At 51.2% G+C, this 27,130-nt stretch overlaps 1 protein-coding gene across 3 annotated transcripts in view; it reads right to left on the bottom strand.

Annotated features, from left to right (window-relative positions):
* Positions 1-1,775: 1,775 nt before the first annotated feature.
* Positions 1,776-27,130, bottom strand: part of C19H19orf38 (chromosome 19 C19orf38 homolog) — a 33,037-nt gene continuing 7,682 nt past the window's right edge. The window contains exons 2-8 of one of the 3 annotated variants that reach the window (XM_024351397.3): positions 22,847-22,945; positions 20,822-21,130; positions 15,196-15,288; positions 13,263-13,290; positions 11,629-11,672; positions 8,383-8,420; positions 1,776-2,348 (exon numbers count right to left, since the gene is read on the bottom strand). In XM_024351397.3, coding sequence (XP_024207165.1) covers positions 2,199-2,348; positions 8,383-8,420; positions 11,629-11,672; positions 13,263-13,290; positions 15,196-15,288; positions 20,822-21,130; positions 22,847-22,877 — 693 coding nt within the window. In that variant the 5' untranslated portion in view covers positions 22,878-22,945 and the 3' untranslated portion in view covers positions 1,776-2,198. Of the gene's footprint in view, positions 2,349-5,920; positions 6,089-8,382; positions 8,421-11,628; positions 11,673-13,262; positions 13,291-15,195; positions 15,289-20,821; positions 21,131-22,846; positions 22,997-27,130 lie in introns of those variants that run through there. The other 2 variants (XM_063801183.1, XM_054674071.2) reach the window with 2 other exon arrangements.

Raw genomic sequence — 27,130 nt, 5'->3', positions numbered from 1 at the left:
AGCCGCCGTGCAGGCCGAGGCCGAGCCGGGCAGCGCCGCCTGCCGGCCACGCGCCGCCTCGCCGCCGCCGCCGCTACCGTCGCCGCGGCACGGCCCCGTGGCGCAGCGCCCTCTGCCGGCCGTCCTGGGCGCGGGGAGCTAGCGAGCGAACGAGAGGGCACCCCCGTGGGGCGGGACCGGCTACGCCCCGCCCCGCGAGAACGGTCGCCGCTTTGTGAGGTGGCTCCACCGCCCGGGAACTGCGGGGCGGGAGGGTGCGTCGGGGGCGGTGCTCGGGCGCGCGGGCACGCCCCTCGGAGGCCTGGGCCCCGCCCCCAGGCCGGCGCCTCATTAACGGCTGCTTTCGAGTGAGGCGGTGCGGGGACGGCGGGGGCGGTGCTCGGCCGCGTGGACACGCCCTGTACCCCGCCCCACACAAGCAGCCGCGCGTCGTGATGCGGCTTCCCTGCCCCGACCTGGACACGCCCCTGAGACTGGGCCCCACCCCCCCGGGCCCGCCCGGCTTTGTGAGGCAGCCCTCAGGGAGGCGTGGCCCAGCCGCGACGAGGCCCCGCCCCCGTGCCTGCCCGCGCCCTCCCACCCGGACTCGCTTTGTCAGCCGCCCCGCTCTGGGGAATGGGCGGGGGAAAGGGCGTGGCCAGCGCCCGGGCCTCTCCCCCAACCCTTCCCCCCACCGCCCCCGCACCGACGATTTCCGATGAGCCCTGGCCTCCAGGAGCAACCTGAGCCCAGTTGAAAGGACCCCTCCCCGACATTCGACCGCTCCTCCTCCCTTCCCCATCATCTCTGCCCACACTGCCTTCTTAATCCTTAATGTTTGACTGTCTCCTTTCGCACAAGATATCCTTTGACCCCCTCCTCTCTGAGCCCCTCCTCCAACGATGCTGAGTCCAGCCCGGCCCGGCGCAGGGCCCCTCTCCCGCCACACAAACCCGTCTTCTCTCTGCATCCCCCTTCATTTTGGGTGGCCCCATCTCTTTTGGGCGACCCAGTGAGCTTGGGCCACTTCCTAGCACTCCAGCTTTAACTCTTCCCTAGACCTCATTTACACCTCATTCCTTTTTTTTTTTTTTTTTCTTTGAGACGGAGTCTCGCTCTGTCTCCCAGGCTGGAGTGCAATGGCTCGATCTCAGCTCACCGCAACCTCCGCCTCCCGGGTTCAAGTGATTCTCCTGCCTCAGCCTCCCGAGTAGCTGGGACTACAGGCATGCTCTACCACGCCCAGCTAATTTTTTATTTTTAGTAGAGACGAGGTTTCACCATGTTGGTCAGGCTGGTCTTGAACTCCTGACTTCAGGTGATCCGCCCGCCTCGGCATCCCAAAGTGCTGGGCCTACAGGCATGAGCCACCGCGCCCGGCCCCTTTTGTTTTTTGAGACAGGGTCTCACTGTGTTGCCCAGGCTAGAGTGCAGTGGTGCCATCATAGCTTACTACAGCCTCAACCTCCTGGGCTCAAGCAACCCCCTGCCTCGGCCTCCCAAAGTGCTGGGATTATAGGTGTGAGCCACTGCGAGGGGCCCTCATTCTCCTTCATGTCCCTCACCCGTAGCCCCTGTCATTCCACCTCCTAAACCCTCTAATGCAAGTACCGTTGCAGAGACCCTGGCATGGCACTGCTGCACTCCCCACACCCCCAGGAGGCTCCGCATACACCACCCTGACTGCCCTTGAGAGATGCTTCAAATTTGGTGAATTCAGACACGCTCCATCCCCCAGCCATCCAACCATGGGATCCAGAGGTCCCCAGCTTGAAGGATTCCACTCCATAGAGGCCTGAGAACACCTTGACCCGTGTTATAATAACTTAAGCAAGCCAGCAGGCAGACACACAACACACCCAAGGGCACCCTATGCTCAAAAACCCACTGGGGAAGGGAGGAATTCCACGGGTGTGCAGAGACCTGGGACGTCTTATGGCCCAGCTGGGGGACAAGAAGGGGTCCTGACATCTCCTTCTCTGGTGGTCCTGAGGGGCCGAAGGTCGAGAGGGGAACTTCCTGTTGTCTGTATAGTGCCAGGCCCATGCCTGTGTCCCCTCTCCCACTCCTTTGTGATGAAAATCCCAAGGCCAGGGTTCCCCTTCCTTTCCTCTGTCCAATTCCCTGAGAAAGTGGCTGACAGAGCCCCCCCAGAAGTAGCTGGAGGGACCTCAGGCCCCCAAATGCCTGGAGACAGAGGGGTCCCCCAGTCCTCAGCCTCACTGGCAGGCCCGGAAAGTGCTGAATTCGGGGGTCTCAGGTGAGGAGGACGTGGAAGTGGGCCTCTTCCGGGTCCTGGAGTTGCTGGGGGTGGCAGTGGTGCCTGAGTGATCATCCAAGGTGGCCGGGTCTTCTTCTGGCATCGTTTTCTTTGTCCATGTAAGAAGAAACGCAGAAGTGGGTGATTTGGGGTTTCAGGATCTAGGGTTTCTCCATGTTCTGAGCCTGAGACTGCCAGCCCAGCAGGTCTCCTCTCATCCCGTCCCCACCCACACCCACCTGTCCTGGTCTTCCCTTCTCCTGCCTTCCTCTCTGCTAAATTGGGGACCAGAGAGCATGGATTCAAACACCAGTTCCTTCACTTTTAGCAGTGTAACCTCAGTTGTGTGGCTTCACCCCTCTATACCTCAGTTTCCCCTTCTGCAAAACGGGCAGAATGCTAGTACCCACCACTTCCTAGGGCTGCTATGAGGCTTAAAAGAGTAAAACTGATAAAGCAAATGGCACATCGTAAGCTCTTCTTTGCTAAGTGAACACAACCATTCATATTATCTCCTCTGCTGGGCGCAGTGGCTCACGCCTGTAATCCCAGCACTTTGGGAGACCGAGGTGGGTGGATCACCTCAGGTCAGGAGTTTGAGACCAGCCTGGCCAACATGGTGAAACCCTCTCAGAAAAATACAAAAATTAGTCAGGTGTGGTGGTGCACGCCTGTAATCCCAGCTACTCGGGAGGCTGAGGCAGGAGAATCACCTGAACCCAAGAGGTGAAGGTTGCAGTGAGCTGAGATCCTGCCACTCCTCTCCAGCCTGGGGAACAAAGTGAGACTTGGTCTCAAAAAAATAAATAAATAAAAAATAAATAGTATTATCTCCTCCTCCCCTCCCATTTGCCCATGGGCAAAACATTCCTCAAAAGTCTACCTCCTCCTCTGCCTTGGAGGCTCCTGACCCTGATCCTAGTTAAAGAGAGATGAATTTGCTAGAACTAAAGCCACTCAGTTGACAGCAGGCTGGGGGTTCCACCTACAGTCCTGTCCCTCCCAAGCTGGGTGACCCTAGGCCCATTATCAGCCTCAGTGTCCTTGTTTGTAAAAAGAAAATAATCAATCCCACCTGAAAGGGTGTTACAAAGTTGCATATCAGACACTCAGCAAGGTAATGGGGAAAGCTAGAGACAGGTCAGCTGCTGCCTTATCATTTCAGCCGTCGACAAAGCAGTATAAGGCTTCAAAAGGAAACTAGAAGTGAAAGCAGAGACTCCAAAAGAAATTTGCATACCCATGGTCATGGCACGGTTCTGCACAACAGCCAAAAGGTGGAAACAACCCAAGTGTCCATCAACAATTGAATGGATCAACAAAACTTGGTGTATCCATACAACAGAATATGATTCAGCCTTAAAAAGGAAGAACAGGCTGGGCACGGTGGCTCACACCTGTAATCCCAGCACTTTGGGAGGTCGAGGCGGGCGGATCACCTGAGGTCAGGAGTTCAAGACCAGCCTGGCCAACATGGTCAAACCCCATCTCTACTAAAACTACAAAAATTAGCCGGGCATGGTGGCAGGCGCCTGTAATCCCAGCTACTTGGGAAGCTGAGGCAGGAGAATCGCTGGAGCCTGGGAGGCGGAGGTGGCAGTAAGCCGAGATCACACCACTGCACTGCAGTCTGGGCGACAGAGTGAGACACTGTCTCAAAAAAAAAAAAAAAAAAAAAAAGAATGTTCTTCCTTTTTTTTTTTTCTGAGATGGAGTTTCGCTCTTGTTGCCCAGGCTGGAATGCAATGGCGTGATCTCAGCTCACAGCAACTCCGCCTCCTGGGTTCAAGTGATTCTCCTGCCTAAGCCTCCCGAGTAGCTGGTATTGCAGGCATGTGCCACCATGCCCGGCTAATTTTTTTTTTTTTTTTTTTGTAGTTTTAGTAGAGATGGGGTTTCTCCGTGTTGGTCAGGCTAGTCTCGAATTCCCAACCTCAGGTGATCTGCCTGCCTTGGCCTCCCAAAGTGCTGGCATTACAGGCATGTGCTACCGTGCCTGCCATGAAGGACATTCTGACACAGGCTACGTATGGCATGAATGAACCTTGAGGACATCAAGCTCAGCGAAACAGGCCAGTCACAAAAGGAAAAATATCATGTGATCTCATTTCCATGAGATGTCCAGAATAGGCAAATCCAGAGAGACAGGAGAATGGTGGGTGCCAGGGGCTGGGGGAGGGAGAACGGGGAGTGGGTGTTGCACGGAGACAAGTTTGGGAGGATGAGAAATTTCTGGGCCGGGCACGGTGGCTCATGCCTGTAACCCCAGCACTTTGGGAGGCCGAGGCAGGCAGATCACTTGAGGTCAGGAGTCTGAGACCAGCCTGGCCAACTTGGTGAAACCTTGTCTCTACTAAAAATATACAAAAATTATACAAAAATTAGGCTGGGTGCAGTGGCTCATGCTTATAATCCCAACACTTTGGGAGGCTGAGGTGGGTGGATCACCTGAGGTCAGGAGTTCAAGACCAGCCAGGCCAACATGGTGAAACCCTGTATCTACTAAAAATACAAACATTAGCTAGGTGTGGTATCAGGCACCTACAATCCCAGCTACTTGGGAGGCTGAGGTGGGAGAATCGCTTCAACCCCAGAAGTGGAGGCTGCAGATTGCATCACTGCACTCCAGCCTGGACGACAATTGCGAAACTCCGTCTCCAAAAATAAAACTTTAGCCAGCCGCGGTGGCATGTGCCTGTAATCCAAGCTACTCGGGAAGCTGAGACATGAGAATTGCTTGAACCTGGGTGCAGCAAGCCAAGATCGTACCACTGCACTCCAGACTAGGCAACAAAGTGAAACTGTATCTTAAAAAAAAGGCCGGGCCTGGTGGCTCACGCCTGTAATCCCAGCACTTTGGGAGGCCGAGGCAGGTGGATCATTTGAGGTCAGGAGTTCGAGACTAGCCTGACAAACATGGAGAAACTCCGCTTCTACTAAAACTACAAAAAAAAAAAAAAAAAAAAAAATTAGCTGGGCGTGCTGGCGCTCGCCTGTAATCCCAGCTACTCGGCAGGAGAATCGCTTGAACCTGGGAGGTTGAGGTTGCAGTGAGCCAAGATGGCACCACTGCACTCCAGCCTGGTGACAGAGCGAGAGTCCGTCTCAAAAAAAAAAAAAAAAAAAAAATTAGCCAGGCATGGTGGCAGGCACCTATAATCCCAGCTACTTGGGAGGCTGAGGCAGGAGAATCACTTGAACCCAGGGGCGGAGGTTGCAGTGAGCCAAGATCATGACATCCCTTTACTCCAGCCTGGGCGAAAGAGCAAAACTCCATCTCAAAAAATTAATAAAATAAAATTTAAAAATAAAAAAGAAGAAAAATAAATAAATAAATAAATATATAAAAATAAACTAGCTGGGCATGGTGGTGGATGTCTGTGGTCCCAGCTACTCGGGAGGCTGAGGCTGGAGGATCTTTTGAGCCCAGGTGATCAAGGCTGCAGTGAGCTATGATGGTGCCCCTGCACTCCAGCGTGGGAGACAGAGCAAGACCCTGTCTCAAAAAAAAATTGGCGGGGGTGGTGGGTGAAGGTACAGATCCACCTCTGCGTGTATTTGCCACGTGCAGCTGCTAACAGTGGTTACCTGTATGTCTGCAGAAAGGAATACCAATGGATGAAGAGGCATGGCTTAGTAAGAAAACTTTATTGTATATTTTGACATGTGAATGCTTTTCATACGGAAATTTTTTGTTTGTTTGAGACAAAGTCTTGCTCTGTCACCCAGGCTGGAGTGCAGTGATGCAATCATAGCTCACTGCAGACTCAACCTCCCAGGCTCAAGCAATCTTCCCACCTCGGCGTCTTAAAGTGATGGGATTACAGGCATGAGCCACCATGCCTGGTCCTTAATTTAAGAAAAAAAAAAAAAAAAAAGTAAAAAAACAAATAAAAGGCCGGGCACGGTGGCTCATGCCTGTAATCCCAGCACTTTGGGAGGCCAAGGCGGGCGGATCACCTGAGGTCGGTTGTTGGAGACCAGCCTGGCCAACATGATGAAAACCCGTCTCTACTAAAAATACAAAAATTAGCCGGGCGCGATGGCAGGCGCCTGTAATCCCAGCTACTCGGGAAGCTGAGGCAGGAGAATCGCTTGAATCCAGGAGGTGGAGGTTGCAGTGAGATCACGCCACTGCACTCCAGCCTGGGTGACAGAGCAAGACTCCATCTCAAAAAACAAACAAAAATAAATAAAAACTACCTCAAAAAGTGGGGAGAGGGGGCATCACCAGGCTGGTGTTCTGTGCGGTGTGGATTCTCATGGAAACGTTTAGATTGAGCCCTGCCTGCCGGGTTTTTCTTATGGCCTCAGGATTTATTCTGGAAGCAGAGACCTCAGAGGGCTGCACAGGCCCGTGCCAAGCCCCCTTCCTTCCTACCATCTGTATCCCAGGCACTCCTAGTCTATCTCTAGAACTGACCTCTCTCCTGAACTGTAGACTCCCCTCTCCATCTGCTCCCAGGCGCCATGGGTTGAGGTGGCTGACTCCACACTCCTGACCCTCCAAGCCTCGCCCTCCTTGGCCTCCCTCTTCTCCCTTGGCCTCCTCATCAAAAATCAGCTCTGTGTTTTCTCTCCCCTATATCTCCCCTAACCTGCATCTGATCACTTCTTTGAACTCCACTGCCAACATTTTGGACCAAAACACCCACCCTTTGGTGCACGCTTGGCCCAGCTCTTCAGTCTCCAGGCTCCTGCCTTCCACTGATACCCGCTTTCCCCAAATCTGTCCTCCTGCAGAAGCCACCAGAGGGCGCCTGTGTGCACCTGAATCCGGTCCCCTCCCTCCTATACTAGGAACCCTTCCGGGATCCCAGCTCAATAGCAGTAAAATCAAAGTTCTTCATGGGGTCCCCTTCGACTCCTCACTCCACCCCAGCTTACTGGGCTGTGCCAAAAATGTGTCCTCAGCCTGGATCAATCATCCCCAATCTTCCCCACCTCCTGCTTGTCACCCATCTCAGACTTTCCTGATCTCCTGTCTAAAGCAGCTTCCGCAGCCAGCCAGCATGGTGGCTCACACCTGTAATCCCAGCACTTTGAGAGGCCGAGGCGGGTGGATCACCTGAGGTCAGGAGTTTGAGACCAGCCTGGCCAGAATGGTGAAACCCCCGTCTCTACTAAAAATACAAAAATCAGCTGGGTGTGGTAGCATGTGCCTGTAATCCCAGCTGCCCGGGAGGCTGAGACATGAGAATTGCTTGAACCCGGGAGTCGGAAGTTGTGTGAGCCGAGATCACACCACTGTGCTCCAGCCTGGGCGACAGAGCTAGACTCTGTCTTGAAAAAAAACAAATCCCTCCCTCTGCTTTTGGGGGATATTGTTCCCCATTGTCACACAGTGTCGGGGCTGGGATTTAAACCTGGGTCTATGGGACTCTCTGCACAGCTACATTTTGGGGTAGCCTTGGCATTTGTACTTTTTCATTTTTATCTGTTTGTTTGTTTTAGATGGAGTTTTGCTCTTGTGGCCCAGGCTGGAGTGCAATGCCTCAGTCTTGGCTCACTGCTACCTCCACCTCCTGGGTCCAAGTGATTCTCCTGTCTCAGCCTCCCAAGTAGCTGAGATTACAAGCATGCACCACCACGCCCAGCTAATTTTTTGTATTTAGCAGAGATGAGGTTTCACCATATTGGTCAGGCTGGTCTCAAACTCCTGACCCACCCGCCTCAGCCTTCCAAAGTGCTGGGATTACAGACGTGAGTCACCGCACCCAGCAACTTCATGCTTTTCTTTATACCCAGAGGGGACCGACCACAGCATGCATCAGATTGTCACAAGCCTCTATGAGAGGCCACCAGGTCACCCTGAATCCTCTGTCACCATTCTGAGGGGCTGTCATGACTGAGACCAAAGGCAGCACTGACCAGGCCAGGACATACCCCCAAGGGGCCTGCCTGCCTGTGGCCACAAGACAGCCTGACGTCACCACCTTCAATTAACACACCCCCTGGGATTTTTTCACAGCCAACTCTTGGCTCACTAATGAGTCCCTGTTCAGTGATTCTGGGCTTTTCCTAGCCCCCCCGCAGCTTAGAGACAGCAGGTCAACTTAGCCTCGTGGTGCCCCTTGAGCCCGCCCCGTTCTCCCGGTAGGACGGTCAGCAGAAAACCGGTTCCAAGAAAAAGAACCACTCACCGCGGAGATGGTAAACAGGGAGTTATCGAAGGACATGTCTGAAACAGAAAGAGAAAGAAAACCCAGGATTGGGGGCCAGTTGTAACTTCCCTGCTCCCTGCCATCCCCGCACTGCCCCCCAGCCCACAGGGAAGCAATTGGGGTCCATCTCCCAGCATCCTCTATGGCGCCTTTCCAACCCATTCTGCACGGTGAACTGTTCACAGCTACAAAGTGAACCAAGTCCTTCTACACACAGTCTTCCTAGGGGTATCTCTCACCGCCCTCGGGAAAATGGGTATCTTATCTCAGGCCTTCCAGAAGGAGCACCTGCCAGCTCCTCCTCCTCCCCAGGCTCTCCTCCAATTGCTCCATCACCCATTTTTTTTTCTTGTTTTTGAGAAGGAGTCTCACTCTGTTGCCCAGGCTGGAGTGCAATGGCAGGATCTCGGCTCACTGCAACTTCCGCCTCCTGGGTTCAAGTGATTGTCCTGCCTCAGCCTCCTAATAGCTGGGATTACAGGCATGCACCACTACACCTAGCTAATTTTCATATTCTTAGTAGAGATAGGGATTCACCATGTTGGCCAGGTTGGTCTCGAACTCCTTGCCCCAAGAGATCTGCCTGCCTCGGCCTCCCAAAATGCTGGGATTACAGGTGTGAGCCACCACACCCGGCCTCCATTACCCATTCTTGTAGGTCTCTGCTTAAACATCACTTCTAGCCAGGGGGGTGGCTCACGGCTGTAATCCCAACGCTTTGGAAGGCCAAGGAGGGAGGATCACTTGAGCCCAGGAGTTCAAGACCAGCCTGGGCAACATAATTTTTTGTCTCTAGAAAAAAAAATTTAAAAAGTAGCTGAGTGTGGTGGTGTATGCCTGTGGTCCCAGCTACTCAGGAGGCTGAGAGGGGAGGATCACTTCAGCCTAGGAGGTCGAGGCTGCAGTGAGCTATGACTGCGCCACTGCGCTCCTGTCTGGGTGACAGAGCAAGACTCTGTCTCAAAAAAAAAAAAAAAAAAAACAAAAACAGGCTGGGCGCGGTGGCTCATGCCTGTAATCCCAGCACTTTGGGAGGCTGAGGCGGGCAGATCACCAGGTCAGGAGATCGAGACCATCCTGGCTAACATGGTGAAATCCCATCTCTACTAAAAAAATACAAAAAATTAGCCGGGTGTGGTGGCGGGCGCCTGTAGTCCCAGCTACTCAGGAGGCTGAGGCAGGAAAATGGCTTGAACCCAGGAGGCAGAGCTTGCAGTGAGCCCAGATCGCGTCACCGCACTCCAGCCTGGGCGACAGAGTGAGACTCCGCCTCAAAACAAAAACAAACAAAAAACAACAACAACAAAAGGGCGGTGGCTCACGCCTGTAATTGCCTGTAATCTCAGCACTTTGGGAGGCTGAGGTGGGTGGATCACCTGAGGTCATGAGTTCGAGACCAGACAGGCCAACATGGTGAAACCCTACCTCTACTAAAAATACAAAAATTAGCCGGGCATGGTGGCACGTGCCTGTAATCCCAGCTACTCGGGAGGCTGGGGCAGGAGAATCACTTGAACCCGGGAGGCAGAGGTTGCAGTAAGCTGAGATCGTGCCACTGCACTCCAACCTGGGCGACACAATGAGACTCCATCTCAAAAAAAAAAAAGAAAAACATCACTTCCTCAGGGGACCACCTGCCTTGTCCCAGACACAGTCTGGTGCCATCACGGGCTGTTTCCCATTGGAGAATGGGCTTGTGGACAGACAGCACATCTGTCTTGGTTACAAAAGGACCCTCTCAGATCTTAGCACATAGTAAGTGCTCAATAAGTGTGTGTGTTGGACCAGGAATGAAGTACAGAGAATACATTTCTCTACTTGGGGTGCCTTCAAGAGAATATCCTGCATGACAGACTGGCTGCCTTTCGCCCCCTTGGGGAAGCTGGCAGAATGGCATGTTCTGGAAGGCAAGTGTGGCCCTGGAGTCCCGGAGATAGACATGGTCCTTTCCCCATGGAGCTGGCCGTCCAGCAGAGGAAATGAGTATGAAATATGCAAGCACCCAATGATCACTTAATTGTTTCATTTTTGTTTCTTTCTTCCTTTTTTGAGATGGAGTCTCACTCTGTCACCAGGCTGGAGTGCAGTGGCGCAATCTTGGCTCACTGCAACCTCTGCCTCCTGGGTTCAAGCGATTCTCCTGTCTCAGCCTCCCAAGTAGCTGGGACTACAGGAACGTGCCACCATGCCCAGCTAATTTTTGTATTTTTAGTAGAGACAGGGTTTCACCATGTTGGCCAGGATGGTCTCGATCTCCTGACCTCGTGATCCACCTGCCTTGGCCTCCCAAAGTGCTGGGATTACAGGCGTGAGCCATCGTGCCTGGCCCTTTTTTTTTTTTTTTTTGAGACGGAGTCTCGCTCTGTCGCCCAGGCTGGAGTGCAGTGGCGCGATCTCGGCTCACTGCAAGCTCCGCCTCCTGGGTTCACGCCATTCTCCTGCCTCAGCCTCCTCAGCAGCTGGGACTACAGGCGCCCGCCACCACGCCCACCTAATTTTTTGTATTTTTAGTAGAGACGGGGTTTCACTGTTTTAGCCAGGATGGTCTCGATCTCCTGACCTCGTGATCCGCCCACCTCGGCCTCCCAAAGTGCTGGGATTACAGGCGTGAGTCACCACCACGCCTGGCCTTTTTTTTTTTTTTTTTTTTGAGATGAGTCTGGCTCTGTTGCCCAGGCTAGAGTGCAGTGGCGCAATCTCAGCTGACTGCAACCTCCGCCTCCCAGGTTCACATGATTCTCCTTGCCTCAGCCTCCCAAGTAGCTGGGATTACAGGTGTCCGCCACCACACCCTGCTAATTTTTTTGTATTTTTAGTAGAGACAGGGTTTCACTATGTTGGCCAGGCTGATCTCGAATTCCTGACCTCGTGATCCGCCTGCCTCAGCCTCCTAAAGTGCTGGGATTACAGTTGTGAGTCACCGCGCCTGGCCGCCTAATTGTATTTCTACCGAGGGGTAAGAAGAATGGTCGGACCTGGGGTCCTGTAAGTAGCAGGCACAGACTCTGTCTAGGGAGTCAGGGAAGGCTTCCCACAGGAGGTGACCTTTAGGTTAAGTCAAAGGAGAGAAGGTGAGAACCCAGGGGAAGAGGTGGCGAGGGTGTGTTTTGACCCTAAAGGGAACAAGCAGTCACAGAAGAAATTTGATTGGTGTGTGATGAGGCCTGATGGCATTTGGAGGTGTAATCCTTTCCCCACTGGAGTCAGGAGTGTGGAGGCACAGACCTGTGCTGTCGAAGTTAATCTGGGCCCAGCAGGATTCTCGATCTCTGCAAAGGAATTCAGGAGAAAGTGACAGGGACCAGGGTTGCCCCTTGAGTCAGGAGGCTTGATCGGGAAAGCCCTGGCCCCAAACCACACCCAAAACGTAGCCTTTGCTCCCCACCCACTGACCCATGGGTCTTCCCCACAGAAGAGCAGTAACATCCTGATTTCTGGAGCTGTCACACTGTGGGACAGCCCCTTGGCCGGGGGAAGAAAAAAACATGGAAATTCTCTTGGGCCAGGCGCAGTGGCTCATGCCTGTAATCCCAGCACTTTGGGAGGCTGAGGCAGGTGGATCACTTGAGGTCAGGAGTTCAAGACCAGACTGGACAACACAGTGAAACCCCGTCTCTACTAAAAAATACAAAAATTAGCCAGGTGTGGTGGCATGTGCCTGTAGTCCCAGCTACTCAGGAGTCTGAGGCAGGAGAATCGCTTGAACCCAGGAGGCGGAGGTTGCAGTGAGCCGAGATTGCGCCACTGTACTCCAGCCTGGGCGACAGAGTGAGACTCCGTCTAAAAAAAAAAAAAAATATATATATATATATATATATATATATATACACACACACATATACATACACACACACATATATATATACACACACACACATATATATACACACACTACACACACACACACACACACACACACACACACATATATATATATATATATATATATATATATATATATATAAAAGCCAGGCACGGTGGCTGATGCCTGTAATCCCAGCACTTTGGGAGGCAGACGCGGGCGGATCACCTGAGGTTGGGAGTTCAAGACCACCCTGACCAACATGGAGAAATCCCATTTCTACTAAAAATACAAAATTAGCCGGGTGTGGTGGCACATGCCTGTAATCCCAGCTGCTCAGGAGGCTGAGGCAGGAGAACTGCTTGAACCCAGGAGGCAGAGGTTGTGGTGAGCCAGAGATCACGCCATTGCACTCCAGCCTGGGCAACAAGAGTGAAACTCCATCTCAAAAAATATATATATATACATATATATATTCTCCTGGTTAGGAGGCCCACAGCCAGGTGAAGCTGGGATTCAATCCCCAGAGCAGGTTTTCATCTCCAGGCAGCAGGATGTCTCCCCACTCTCGGAGGAGAGAAACTGAGGCCAGGGCCAGTTAGGACATCCTGGTGCCCAGGAACCGGGGCCATCACCTACAGTGCAATTGGGCACTGCACAACCCCAGGGGCATTCTTTAGAAACTGACTGTGGGTGTCTAGAGTGATTGTGACCATTTTCTGGCAGCTGGAGGTAAAGGGGTGTGGGGAAGGGCCTCTCCCTGGGCAAACTGCTCACTCTGTGACTGAGTGCTGAGCCTCAGTCCTCTCTTCTGTAAAATAGGGCTATTCATGGTGCCTGTTTCCAGGGCTGCCATAAGGATAAGGAGCTCCAGCTTCAGAGAGTCCTAGCTCAGTCCTCCAGCACACAGGAGGCACTTAATAAATGGCTCCTGTTCCTATTATGCAGCATGCCCACCAGGAGGCGCTGTTTGTGGGGGCATGGAGTGCCCACCCTGCCAGGGAAGTGTCCTTCTATCCCCAAACCACCCTCTGTGGGTCTCCAGGGATGATCTCACCTTTTCTTCTGTAAATTTCTGAGTTTAACTGGAACAAAAAAGAAATGAGCATGTGTTAGATTTTGGTCCTAATTGTATCCGGCAATTTCTGGTTTTTTTTTTTTTTTTTTTTAGACAGAGTCTCATTCTTTCACCCAGGCTGGAGTGCAGTGGCTCAATCTTGGCTCACTGCAACCTCTGCTTCCTGGATTTAAGCAATTCTCCTGCCTCAGCCTCTCGAGTAGCTGGGATTATAAGTGTGCATCACCAGGCCCAGCTATTTTTGTATTTTAGTAGAGAAGAGGGTTCGTCATGTTGGCCAGACTGGTCTCGAACTCCTGACCTCAAGTGATCCACCCGCCTCGGCCTTCCAAAGTGCTGGGATTACAGGCAAGCCACCCCACCCGGCCTGGAAGGCCTCAGATTTTTTTTTTCTTTCTTTCTTTCTTTTTTTGTTGTTTTTTGAGACAGAGTCTTGTTCTGTCGCCCAGGCTGGAGTGCAGTGGTATGATCTTGACTCACTGCAACCTCCGCCTCCCAGGTTCAAGCGATTCTTCTGCCTCACCCTCCCATGTAGCTGGGACTACAGGTGCACACCACCACGCCCGGCTAATTTTTGTGTTTTCATTAGAGATGGGGTTTCACCATATTGCCCAGGCTGGTCTCAAACTCCTGACCTCGCGATCTGCCCACCTCGGCCTCCCAAAGTGCTGGGCCATCCTGGACAACATGGTGAAACCCTGTCTCCACTAAAAATACAAAAGTTAGCTGGGTGTGGTGGCACGCACCTGTAGTCCCAGCTACTCGGGAGGCTGAGGCAGGAGAATCACTTTAACCTGGGAGGCGGAGGTTGCATTGAGTCGAGATTGTGCCACTGCACTCCAGGCTGGCAACAGAGCAAGTGAGTCGAGATCGCCTCACTGCACTCCAGCCTGGGTGACAGGGCAAGACTCCATCTTAAAAAAAAATATATATATATATATGTGTGTGTGTGTGTGTGTGTGTATGTATATATATACACACATATATACACATACACACACATATATACACACACACATGCACACACATAATTTGGCTGGGCATGGTGGCACATGCCTGTAATTCCAGCATTTTGGGAGGCTGAGGCAGGAAGATCACTTGAACCCAGGAGTTCAAGACCAGCCTGGGCAATATAGCAAGACCCTATCTCAACAAAAAATATTTTTTAAAAATTAGCCAGGTGTGGTAGTGTGTGCCTGTGGTCCCAGGACTTTTGGGAGGCTGAGGTGGGAGGATTGCTTGAGCCCAGGAGTTACCCAGCCTGGGCAACACAGCAAGACCCTGTCCTAAAAAAATAAATAAATAATTAGCTGCATGTGGTGGCACGCACCTGTGGTCCCAGCTACTTGGGAGGCTGAGGCAGGAGAACTGCTTGAGCCCAGGAGGTCAAGGATGCAGCGAGCTATGATCCTGCCATTGCACTCCAGCCTGGGTGACAGAGTGAGTCTCCAAATAAAAAATTTTTAGGCCGGGGACTGTGGCTCATGCCTGTAATCCCAGCACTTTGGGAGGCCGAGGCGGGCGGATCACCTGAGGTCAGGAGTTCCAGACCAGCTTGGGCAACATGGCGAAACCACATCTCTTCTAAAAATACAAATATTGGCGAGGCATGGTGGTGCACGCCTGTAATCCCAGCTACTTGAGAGGCTGAGGCAGGAGAATCGCTTGAACCTCGAAGGCAGAGGTTGCAGTGGGCCAAGATTGTGCCACTGCACTCCAGCCTGGGCGACAGAGCGAGCCTCTGTCTGAAAAGAAAAATAATAAATAAATAAATAAATACTTTTAAAAGGGGTGTGATGAACAAATTACTGAATCTGAAAACAAAATGGTGTGAGTTGTGAGTGTAAGCACATTTTCACGTTCCAGAAGTTGTCAACTGGCAACTTGTGTGCCAGGCTTTGCGTGCTGTTACCTTTTCTGACCACCAGGGCAACAGCCACCAGCCCAGCAAGGAGGAAGAGGGCACCAGCCAGGCTCAGGGAGAGCACCAAGATCCAAGTGGGCACTGGAGGAAAATCAGAAAAGAGAGTGGGCAGGTCAGTGTCGTCTCTCCAGGTTACCTTTGAGTAGCCAGCCCTTACCCCATAACCCCCAACCAAAGAACATGAATGCAGATGGACCCAAGAGACTTAGCAAACTTTGTGTCTGGCCAATTAGCCTATCCCCCGCTCCTGGCTATTGTGATTGGTTCAGGATGAGCATGTAACCCAAGTGGAGCCAATGAGAGCTAACTCTGGGACTTTGGTGGTACCACTGGGAAAAGAGGTTTACTCCTCTGGCTAGCATTGCATAGGATAGATATCTTAGGCCAGGTGCGGTGATTCATGCCTGTAATCCCAACACTTTGGGAGGCTGAGGCAGGTGGATTACTTGAGGTCAGGAGCTCAAGACCAGCCTAGCCAACACAGGGAAATTCTGTCTATATTAAAAATATAAATAATTGGCCAGGCGCAGTGGCTCACGCCTGTAATCCCCACACTTTGGGAGGCCAAGGCAGGTGGATCACTAGGTCAGTAGATCGAGACCATCCTGGCTAACACTGTGAAACCCCATCTCTACTAAAAATACAAAAAATTAGCCAGGCGTGCTGGCACGTGCCTGTAGTCCCACTTACTCAGGAGGCTGAGGCAGGAGAATCACTTGAACCCGGGAGGCGGAGGTTGCAGTGAGCTGAGATGGCGCCACTGAACTCCAGCCTGGATGACAGAGCAAGACTCTGTCTCAAAAAGAAACAAACAAAACAAAAAACAACAAAACCCCACAAATAATTAGCCAGGTGTGGTGCACACCTGTAATTCCAGCTACTTCGGAGGCTGAGGCACAAGAATAGTTTGAACCCGGGAAGTGGAGGGTGCAGTGAGCTGAGATCGTGCCACTGCACTCCAGCCTGGGTGACATAGAGAGACCCCATCTGAAGAAACAAACAAAAAAAGAGATGGCTGGGCACGGTGGCTCACGCCTGTAATCCCAGCACTTTGGGAGACTGAGGTGGGTGGATCACCTGAGGTCAGGAGTTTGAGATCAACCTGGCCAACATAGTGAAACCTCGTCTCTACTAAAAATACAAAAATTAGCCAGGTGTTACGTGCCTGTAATCCCAGCTACTTGGGACGCTGAGGCAGGAGAATCGATTGAACCCAAAAGGTGGAGGTTGCAGTGAGCCGAGATTGGGCCATTGCCTTCCAGTCTGGGTGACACAGCTAGAATCTGTCTCAAAAAAAAAAAAAAAAAAAAAAAGAATATATATCTGAAGCTTCAGGGCACAATCTTGCCTCCATAAGGGGGAGAAACTACCTGAGAATAAGACAGAAGAGGAGCTGAGAAGGCAAATGCTTTCTGTCATTTTTCAGCACCTGGATCCAGCCATATCTGAAGTCAGCCATGTAAACTGACTTCAGCTCAGTGAACCAACAAATCCCCTCTTGCTGGTAGAGCCAGTGTGAGTCAGGTTTTTATTACTTGCAGTCTGGGTGCCAGTGGCCAGATGACATCCACCCCCAGCCCAACGGTAGACCCTGAGATCCACCCAGAAGCTAGTCACACAGGCATGGGAGTGGCAGTTCCAGAGTCACCTTCTCAGCACAGGACTTGGCTTCCCCTTCCTGGAGAAAGAGGAGATGCCCTGACCCCAAGGGAGGTGAGGAGCTAAGCCAGAAGAGGGAAGAAGACAGACACTTGGTATTCTCACAATGTCAGCCTTGTTCATTGATTCACCTGGGGCAGAAGGGGTGTTGTCAGCTCCCTACTCCAAGGCCACAAGGCCAAGGTGAGAGAAGGGGGCCTTTGATAGAGGAGCCTGAGGCCGGGAAGGACAGAGAACTGCCCTGTCATAGCTGCATGTTGGCCTCTGCCGGCAACAAGATTATTTTTTGCAGTGAAAAAGTTCTTTTTAAAAGTTTTTTGGGGCCAGGTGCGGTGGCTCATGGCTGTAATCCCAGCACTTTGGGAGGCCGATGTGGGCGGATCACTTGAGGTCAGGAGTTGAAGACCACCCTGGCCAACATGGTGAAACCCCATCTCTACTAAAAAATACAAAAATTAGCAGGGTGTGGTGGTTGGCGCCTGTAGTCCCAGCTACTCGGGAGGCTGAGGCACGAGAATCGCTTGAGCCTGGGAGGCAAAGGTTGCAGTGAGCCGAGATTGGGCCACTGCACTTCAGCCTGGGCGACAGAGTGAGACTCTGTCTCAAAAATTAAAAAAAAAAAAAAAGTTTTTACAGACAGGGTCTCCCTCTGTCACCCAGGCTGGAATGCAGTGGTGCGATCATGGCTCACTATATCCTCTACCTCCCCGGCTTAAGTGATCCACCTGCCTCAGCCTACTGACACATGCCAGCAGTCCCTCCTAATTAAAAAAAAAAAAAAAAAAATTAGCCGGACGGGGTAGCTCACGCCTGTAATCTCAGCACTTTGGGAGGCTGAGGTGGGTGGATCATGAGATCAGGAGATTGAGATCATCCTGGCTAACACTGTGAAACCCCTTCTTACTAAAAAAAAAAAAAAATACAAAAAATTAGCTGGGCATGGTGGCACATGCCTGTAGTCCCAGCTACTCGGGAGGCTCTGAGGCAGGAGAATCGCTTGAACCTGGGAGGCAGAGGTTGCAGTGAGCCGAGATTGTGCCACTGTACTCCAGCCTGGGCGACAGACCGAGACTGTCTCAAAAAAAAAAAAAAAAAAATTGGGGGGAGCTGGGCATGGTGGCTCACACCTGTAATTCCAGCACTTTGTGAGGCCGAGGCAGGCAGATCACCTGAGGTCAGGAGTTTGAGAGCAGCCTGGCCAACATTGTGAAACCCCATCTCTACTAAAACTCAAAAAGTAGCCTGGCATGGTGGTGCACGCCTGTAATCCCAGCTACTCGGGAGGCTGAGGCAGGAGAATTGCTTGAACCTTGGAGGTAGAGGTTGCAGTGAGACTCGAGAGGCTGAGGCAGGAGAATTGCTTGAACCTCGGAGGTAGAGATTGCAGTGAGCTGGGGTCACACCACTGCACTCCAGCCTGGGCGACAGAGTGAGACTCAGTCTCAAAAAAAAAAAAAAAAAAAAAAATTGGCTGGGAGCCAGGCGCACGGTGGCTCACGCAATTCCGGTATTTTGGGAGGCTGAGTGGTGGGATCACTTGAGCCCAGGAGTTAGAGACCAACCTGGGCAACACAGTGAGTCCCTGTCTTTACAAAAAATAGAAATATTAGCCAAGTGTGGTGGTGCACGGCTGTAGTCCCAGCTGCTAGGGAGACTGAGAAGGGAAGATTGATTGAGCCCAGGAAGTGGAGGCTGCAGTGAGCTGTGATTGCGCCACTGCACTCTAGCCTGGTCAACAAAGCAAGACCCCTATCTAAAAAAAAAATAAAATAATTTTTTTTTTTTTTTGTAGAGACAGGGTCTCACTATGTTGCCCAGGCTGATCTTGAACTCCTTGGCTCAAGGAATCGTCCTGCCTCAGCCTCCCAAAGTCCTGGGCTTATAGGCGTGGGTCACTGCACCCGGCCAGGAAAGTTCTGACTGATGGTAACACAGAAGGCCACCAAAGGCTCCTCCCTCCTGCTTCTTGACCCATAACCCATGTCCAGCCTCCTCATTCAGAGATCAGAAAAGGACATCAGCCCTGCCAGGGTTCCCTCACTCAGGTGAAAAGATTGAATCCTTGCTGTGGTCTACAAGACCCCCCACGATCCTCCTGGTGAACTCCCTGCCCCGCCTCTCCCCATTTTCCTCCTTGTTCACCATCCTTCAGTCATACTGGGCTCCTCAGACACACCAGGGAAGCTTCAGCCTCGGGGCCTTTGCACATCCTGTATCCTCTGCCTGCAACACATGCCCTGGATATCCACATGGTTGGCTCCTCCTCATCATTCAGTTTTTTGCTCAAATGCCACCTCCTCAGAGAGGGCTTCCCTGATTACCCTACTCTACTTCAGAGTCCAGAGGGCTGACCATTAGAACATGGGGCCAGTCGCCCTACTCTACTTCAAATAATGACATCCTCACCCAGGTGGATTTCATCTGGTGCCCTGCTGGCAGGTTGAATATATATTGGATTTCATGTTTATCATCTGTCCTCATCCGCCTGGAATGTCAGCCTGGAATGTCTTTGGGCAAGCCCAAAGACAGTTCTTGGTGCATAGTAAGTGCTCAGAAACCTTATGTGGCTCATGCTGGGCATGGTGACTCACATCTGTAATCCCAGCTACTCTGGAGGCCGAGGTGGGAGGATCACTTGAGGTTAAGAGTTCAAGACTAGCCTGGTCAATATCTTTTTTTTTTTTTTTTTTTTTTTGAGACAGAATCTTGCTCTGTCACCCATGCTGGAGTGCAATGGCACCGTCTTGGCTCACTGTAACCTCCGCCTCCCAGATTCAAATGATCCTCCTGCCTCAGCCTCCTGAGTAGCTGGGATTACACACGCATGCCACCACACCCAGCTAATTTTTGTATTTTTAATAGACATAGGGTTTCACCATGTTGGCCAGGCTGGTCTTAAGCTCTGACCTCAGGTGATCCACCTACCTCAGCTTCCCAAAGTACTGGGATTACAAGCATGAGCTACCATGTCCGGCCCTGGTCAACATTTTAGACCCTCATCTCTAAAATAATTTTTTAAATTAGCTGGGCATGGTGGTGCACACCTGTAGTCCCAGCTACTTAGGAGGCTGAGGTGGGAGGATCACTTGAGGATAGGAATTGGAGGATGAAGTGAGCTATGATTGTGCCATTGCCCTCTAGTCTGCACGACCTTGTCTCATTTAAAAAAAAAAAGCCAGGTGCAGTGGCTCACGTCTGTAATTCCAGCACTTTGGGAGGCTGAGGCAGGCGGATCATGAGGTCAGGGGTTCGAGACTGGCCTGGCCAACATGGTGAAATCCTGTCTTTACTAAAAATACAAAAATTAGCCGGGCATGGTGGCACACACCTGTAATCCCAGATACTCAGGAGGCTGAGGCAGAAGAATCGCTTGAACCAGGAGGCAGAGGCTGCAGTGAGCCGAGATCGTGCCACTGCACTCCAGCCTGGGCAACAAGAGCATAACTATCTCAAAGCAAACAAACAAAAAAAGTATGTGGCCAAGAGGGGAAGTAATGTATGTCACGGAGGTGTAATTCATGGTTTTTGGAAGGCAATGGCATCCCAGACTGGCTACCTGTTACCTGTGTACAAGGTGTACCTCCTGTGCCTCAGTTTCCTTATCTGCAAAATGGGAAGAATCACAGCACCAATTTTGGCACCAAGAGGGAGACAGGCTGCCTGACAATAAGACGGAGAAGAATGTGGAGCAGAGATGGGGCAAATGGTCCCTGACAGCTTTCAGCACCTGGATCTAGCCATACCTGAAGTCGGCCCTGTGAGCTGACTTCAGCTCAGTGAACCAACAAATCCCCTTTTGGGCTGGCTGAGAAGATTGAAAAAGGAAAGGCGAGTAAGTCCTGGCAGGGTGTAAGCCTGGCTTTTTCTGGGAAGGCCTCTGAGTCAACAGTACACACAAGAGGTCCATGTGAGAAAATGAAGCCCCTGGCAGTGAGATCCCATAGAAGGGCCTTACCTGGGAAGGAGACGTTCACGGGCTCGCTGAGGTCTGACAGCTGGGACTGGTTGAGCTCACCTAACACTCCATACTGGCAGTGGAAGGGTCCCCCTGGAGCCTTGCTGCTGCCGCCGCTCAGGTTAAATGTCACCCCGTGCTGGTCCGTGGGGGCCTGCAGGAGCTGGACCACCTGCCCCCCTCGATACAGTGTGAAATTCGCCCCCGGGAAGTTCCCAGGGGCCATGCATGCGATGTGGATGGGGTCCTCTTGGCTGCTTGGGTACGGGGGCACCAGCCGGATGGATGGTGCTGGGATCGCCAAGGAGCCTGCGATGCAGAGGGTAAGGTGGGTGGGTGCGTGGTGAGAGTGGAGGCTGCCCTGGCTATGTGGCCTCGGGCAAGTAGACCACCCTCCCTCAGCCTTGTGTTTTCTGTGAGTCAGGAGGCTAGTGACCCTACCCCACACTGCCTGGCACATGGTGACGGCTCCCTGTAGTTGAATTACTTTTCTTTTTTCTTTTTTTTTTGAGTCGGAGTCTCACTCTGCCACCCAGGATGGAATGTAGTGGTGTGATCTCAGCTCACTGCAGCCTCCACCTCCCGGGTTCAAGTGATTCTCCAGCCTCCCAAGTAGCTAGGATTACAGGCATGTGGCACTATGCCTGGCCAATTTTTATATTTTTGGTAGAGATGGGGTTTCACTATATTGGCCAGACTGGTCTCGAACTCCTGGCCTCGTGTGATTCCCCCCACCTCGGCCTCCCAAAGTGCTGGGATTATAGGCGTGAGCTACCATGCCTGGCCATCAGTTTTCAATAATAGCATTGGTTATTACATAGCAACACAACTATACTCTTATTTTTTATTTAATTTATTATTATTTTATTTATTTATTAAGAGACAAAATCTTGCTTTGTCGCCCAGGCTGGAGTACAGTGGCCTCAGCCTCCTGAGTACCTGGGACTATGTGCCACCATGCCTGGCTAATTTTTATATTTTTAGTAGAGACGGGGTTTCACCATGTTGGCCAGGCTGGTGAACCTGGCTAGCTAATTTTGCTTATTTTGTGTAGAGATGGGATCTCACTATGTTGCCCAGATCCTCACCTCAAGTGATCCTCCCACCTTGGCCTCCCACGAGCTGAGTCCTGAGTGGTGAGGAAGGACCCATTTGGAGAGCTGGGGAAGGGCGTTCCAACAGAGGGAACAGCATAGGCAAAGGTCCAGGGGATGGAAGGGGAATTGGGGTGTTTAAGGAGGAGCAAACATCTGATGCAGTGGCTCACGCCTGTAATCCCAGCACTTTGGGAGGCCAAGGTGGGAGGATTGCTTGAGCCCAGGAATTTGAGACTAGCCTGGAGAACACAGTGAGACCCTGTCTCTATTTAAAAATAAAAATAAATATTAAAAAAGGAGCAGCAAGGAGGCCATCATGGCAGGAGGGAGCGGGTGAGTGAGGTGGGTGGCAGGAAGGGGAGGGGGTGAGTGAGAGGGAGGGCAGGAGAAGGAAGGGCAGAGGACTTTTATCTCCTTTCCCAGGCTGGGGTGAAGAATATGGATTTTGGAGCACGGCTTCCTGCAGGATGGTCTCCTGGGGATCCATCTCTCTCCTGATTGCCCACAGGCTTCTGAGCAGAGTGTCTGGCCAGGTGAGGTCTATACAAACCCTCCCTCGTCCAGCCTCCAACCCCCACCCACCCCTGCCACACTGATATCCCCCTAGGTAGACCCTCCTGCTGCCCCAGCACTCAAGGAGCCTTCAGAGACGAAGTGGGGCTGAGTCATGGGGTGTGGGCACAGCTGACTCCAGAGGGGTGATATTTCTGATATTCATAAACTTGGGGGTGATGAGGAGCCTAAGAAAAAAGCAACACTGCTGGAGAGTTTCCAAGGCTCAGGGGGAAAACCCATCTGCCAAGGGCTCAGCCTCCTCGATGCCCTGAGAACGGCAGCCCCTGCACTGGTTTCTGCCCCTGGAGCGACAAGGTGGACAGAGGATGGGGGGAAAGGCGTGGGGGATCTGAGAGGGGGGCTTCAGACTCACCAGCTGCAAAGAGCAAGATGGTCCAGGGCATCTCTCCCTGCGTTTGGCTGGGAAATCCGGCTGAGGCCAGAGGGGCCCAAGGCTCCCCGCCAACTCCTCCTGTGAGGCCAGATAGGGGAAAGGAGAACCAGGGCTGATTCTCGAGCTGAGAGTTTCCTCACTGGCAGGAAGTTGCACACACAGGCTTGGGCACTGAAAGGGACTCTCTCCCCTCCCCACCCCTTCCCCAAACACACATCAGACCCGCGCACCTCTCCGGTCGCGGTTCTGCAGATTAGAGGGGAAAAAAATGGATGAGATGGTTAGGTGGTTTTCACAATTTTTTCCTCTTTTTTTATTTTTATTTTTTGAGACAGAGTCTTGCTCTGTTGCCCAGGCTGGAGTGCAGTGGAGAGATCTCGGCTCACTGCAGCCTCCACCTCCCAGGTTCGAGTGATTCTCCTGCCTCAGCCTCCTGAGTAGCTGGGACTACAGGCAGGAGCCATCATGCACAGCTAATTTTTGTATTTTTAGTAGAGACGGGGTTTTGCTGTGTTGGCCAGGATGGTCTCGATCTCTTGACCTCATTATCTGCCCGCCCCAGCCTCCCAAAGTGCTGGGATTTCAGGCGTGAGCCACCGTGCCCAGCCTTTTGTCTCTCCTTCTAAGAGAACTCCTGGGAATGAGACAGGGTGACAGCAGTGGGATGTTTGGAAACCCATGCCCAAGACACAAACCATAGCCTAACCAGCACCAACATTTAAACAAATATGGGCAGGAGTGGGAGGACATGGTGGTTAGGGCTTGGCCTCTGTGACCTCAGGCATGGCTTACCTCCTTTGAGGCTTCAGTATACTGCTCTGCAGAATGGGGCTAAGAGTAGTAGACATTAGGCCAGATGTGGTGGCTCACGCCTGTAATCCCAGCACTTTGGGAGGCTGAGGTGGGCAGATCACCTGAGGTCAGGAGTTCGAGACCAGGCCAACGTGGTGAAACCCCGTCTCTACTATATACAAAAAATTAGCCGGGCGTGGTGGCACACGCCTGTAATCCCAGCTACTCGGGAGGCTGAGGCAGGAGAATCACTTGAACCCGGGAGATGGAGATTGTGGTGAGTTGAGATCGCGCCATTGCACTCCAGCCTGGGCAACAAGAGTGAAACTCCATCTCAAAAAAAAAAAAAAAAAGAGCAGCGGACATTAGATTCAAAGAACTTGTAGTAGGAAATGCAATGCCTAGTGGGTAGTGCATGCTCACAAGGTAAAGTTACAGGGAGGAAAAAGACTCAGAAGTTTGATTAGCCACATGAAAGGGAATACCAGTTCCAGATCAATTCTGGATATAGTTTGTGATATAGTTCACAGGATAAACTGCCTCCTGTTTACAGCCCAGAAACTTCCAAGTTTCTCTTACTACTGGGTTTGCATTTATCTTTTTAAACATTTCTGTTCAAGCCAGTCAGGTTTGCTTGGGGGTTTGGACCCAAGAAGGATGTGGCGTGTGGTCATCAAACACTAAAATGCGTCATTAGAGTAAACTTTTTTCTTTGGACACAGAAAGTTCAATCCAACCTCAGGGCCTTTGCACACACTATTTCCCTGGCCTGGAACACAATTCTGTCAACCTGGTCAAATCCTGCTTCTCCTTCAGGTCTCAGTTTAAATAGCACTTCTGGGAAAACTTTCCAGGCCCCTCTGGACTTAGAACAATCCCCTAGCTAAATTCTCCCACAGTGCCCTGTAATATTCCTTTATTGCAATTGGCATGCTTGTATCTTCAAGGAATTTGCTCATTTCATCAGAGTTGTCAAATGTATTGGTGTAAAGTTATTTATATCCCCTTACTAGCCTGTTAATGTCTGTAGGGTCTGTAGTGATGTTCCTTCTTTCATTCCTGACACATAAATTAGTGAAGTCTCCTTGTCTCTTATCGGTCTTCCTAGGAGCTAATCATTGTTATTGATCTTTTCAAAGTGCCACAGTTTGGATTTGTTGTTTTATTTTCTATTTTATTGCCTTTTGACTTGACTTTATTCTTTTCTTTTTTCTGGTTACCTTATGTTCAATTGGCTCTTCTTTTCCTAGCTCATGTTTTGTTTTTAAATTTAAACTTCACCAGCAGAAATTTGTATTAATAGCTTCTTAAGATGGATGCTTATATAAACTCTTTTTATTAAAAATTTTTTTTTTTAATTAGCCAGATGTGGTAGTGGGTGCCTGTAGTCCCAGCTACTCGGGAGGCTGAGGCTGGAGAATGGCGTGAACCTGGGAAGGAGAGCTTGCAGTGAGCTGAGATCACGCCACTGCACTCCAGCCTGGGCAACAGAGCGAGACTGTCTCAAAAAAAAAAAACAAAAAAACATTTTTTTTTTGAGACAGGGTCTTGCTCTATTGCTCAGGCTACAGTGAAGCAGCATGATCATGACTCACTGCAGCCTCACCCTGCTGGGCTCAAGAGATCATCCCATCTCAGCCTCCTGAGTAGCTGGGACTACAGGTGTCCACCACCACACCTGGCTAATTAAAAAAAAAAAAAATTGTAGAGACAGGGTCCTATTATGTTACCCAGCCTGATCTTGAACTCCTGGGCTCAAGCAATCCTCCTGACTCAGCCTCCCAAAGTGCTGGGATTACAGGCAGCTCATTAACTTTAAACCCTTTTTTTTTTTTTTTTTTTGACGGAGTCTTGCTCTGTCGCCCAGGCTGGAGTGCAATGGCATGATCTCGGCTCACTGCAAGCTCTGCCTCCCAGGTTCACGCCATTCTCCTGCTTCAGACTCCTGAGTAGCTGGGACTACAGGCGCCCGCCACCATGCACGGCTAATTTTTTATATTTTTAGTAGAGATGGGGTTTCACCATGTTAGCCAGGATGGTCTCGATCTCCTGACCTCATGATCCACCTGCCTTGGCCTCCCAAAGTGCTGGGATTACAGGCGTGAGCCACCGTGCCCGGCCCACCTTTATCTTCTAATATAAGCATTTAAAGGCACACCTTTCCCTCCAAGAACTGTTTAACTGCATGCCACACATTTTCATATATTGAGCGTCATTAAGTTAGAAATATTTGCTTATTTCCATTGTGCTTTCTTTTCTATGATCCAGAGAATATGTGTGTTGCTTAATGCCCAAGTACTTGGGCTTTTTGGGGGGCAGCTTACTGTTAATGATTTTTAACTCCTTTGTGGTCATATAATTTCAATACTTTGAAATGTACTGACTTTTTAGAATGGTGCAGGGTATCTTGATCCACATTGTACGTACGCTAGAAATTCAAGTACACGGTATGGTTGTTTGGTATAATATTCTCTAAATATTAATACAATTTGGTCAAGGTAGTACACAGAATATTCTTGAATTTATTGAATTCATCCTCATGCCTTTTTTTTTTTTTTTGGAGACAAGGTCTTGCTTTCTTGCCCAGGCTGCTGGAGTGCAGTGGTATAATCATGGCTCACTGCAGTCTCCATCTCTCAGGCTCAAGTGATCCTCCCACCTCAGCCTTCCAAGTAGCTGCGACCACAGGCATGCACGGCACCTGGCTAAATTTTTTTTTTTTTTTTTTGTAGAGACAGGGTCTCACTACATTGCCTAGCTGGTCTCAAACTCCTGGGCTCAAGTAATCCTCCCACCTTGGGCTCCCAAAGTGCTGGGATTACAGGCGTAAGCCACCACCACGCCCAGCCTCCTTCATTTTTTTTTTTTTTTTTGAGATGGAATCTCGCTCTGTCGCCCAGGCTGGAGTGCAGTGGTGCAATCTCAGCTCACTGCAAGCTCCACCTCCCAGGTTCACGCCATTCTCCTGCCTCAGTCTCCCGAGTAGCTGGGACTACAGGCGACCACCACCACGCCCGGCTAATTTTTTGTATTTTTTAGTAGAGACGGGATTTCACTGTGTTAGCCAGGATGGTCTTGATCACCTGACCTTGTGATCTGCCCGCCTCAGCCTCCCAAAGTGCTGGGATTACAGGCGTGAGCCACTGCACCCGGCCTTTCTTTTTTTTTTTTAAACAGAGACAGGGTCTTGCTATGTTGCTCAGGCTGGTCATGAACTCCTGAGCTCAAGCAATCCTCCCACCTTGGCCTCCCAAAGTGCTGGGATTACAGGCGTGAGCCACCACATCTAGCTTTTTAAATTTTTTTTCTTTTTTTTTTTTGAGACGGAGTCTCACTCTGTTACCCAGGCTGGAGTGAAGTGGTGCGATCTCGTCTCACTGCAAACTCCACCTCCTGGGTTCAAGCGATTCTCCTGCCTCAGCTTCCTGAGTAGCGGGGATTACACGTGCGCCACCATGCCTGGCTAATTTT

Source organism: Pan troglodytes, chromosome 20 (assembly GCF_028858775.2).
Source record: "Pan troglodytes isolate AG18354 chromosome 20, NHGRI_mPanTro3-v2.0_pri, whole genome shotgun sequence".
In the NCBI taxonomy this organism is placed as follows: domain Eukaryota; kingdom Metazoa; phylum Chordata; class Mammalia; order Primates; family Hominidae; genus Pan; species Pan troglodytes.
This window is presented reverse-complemented; position numbering and strand designations above follow the sequence as displayed.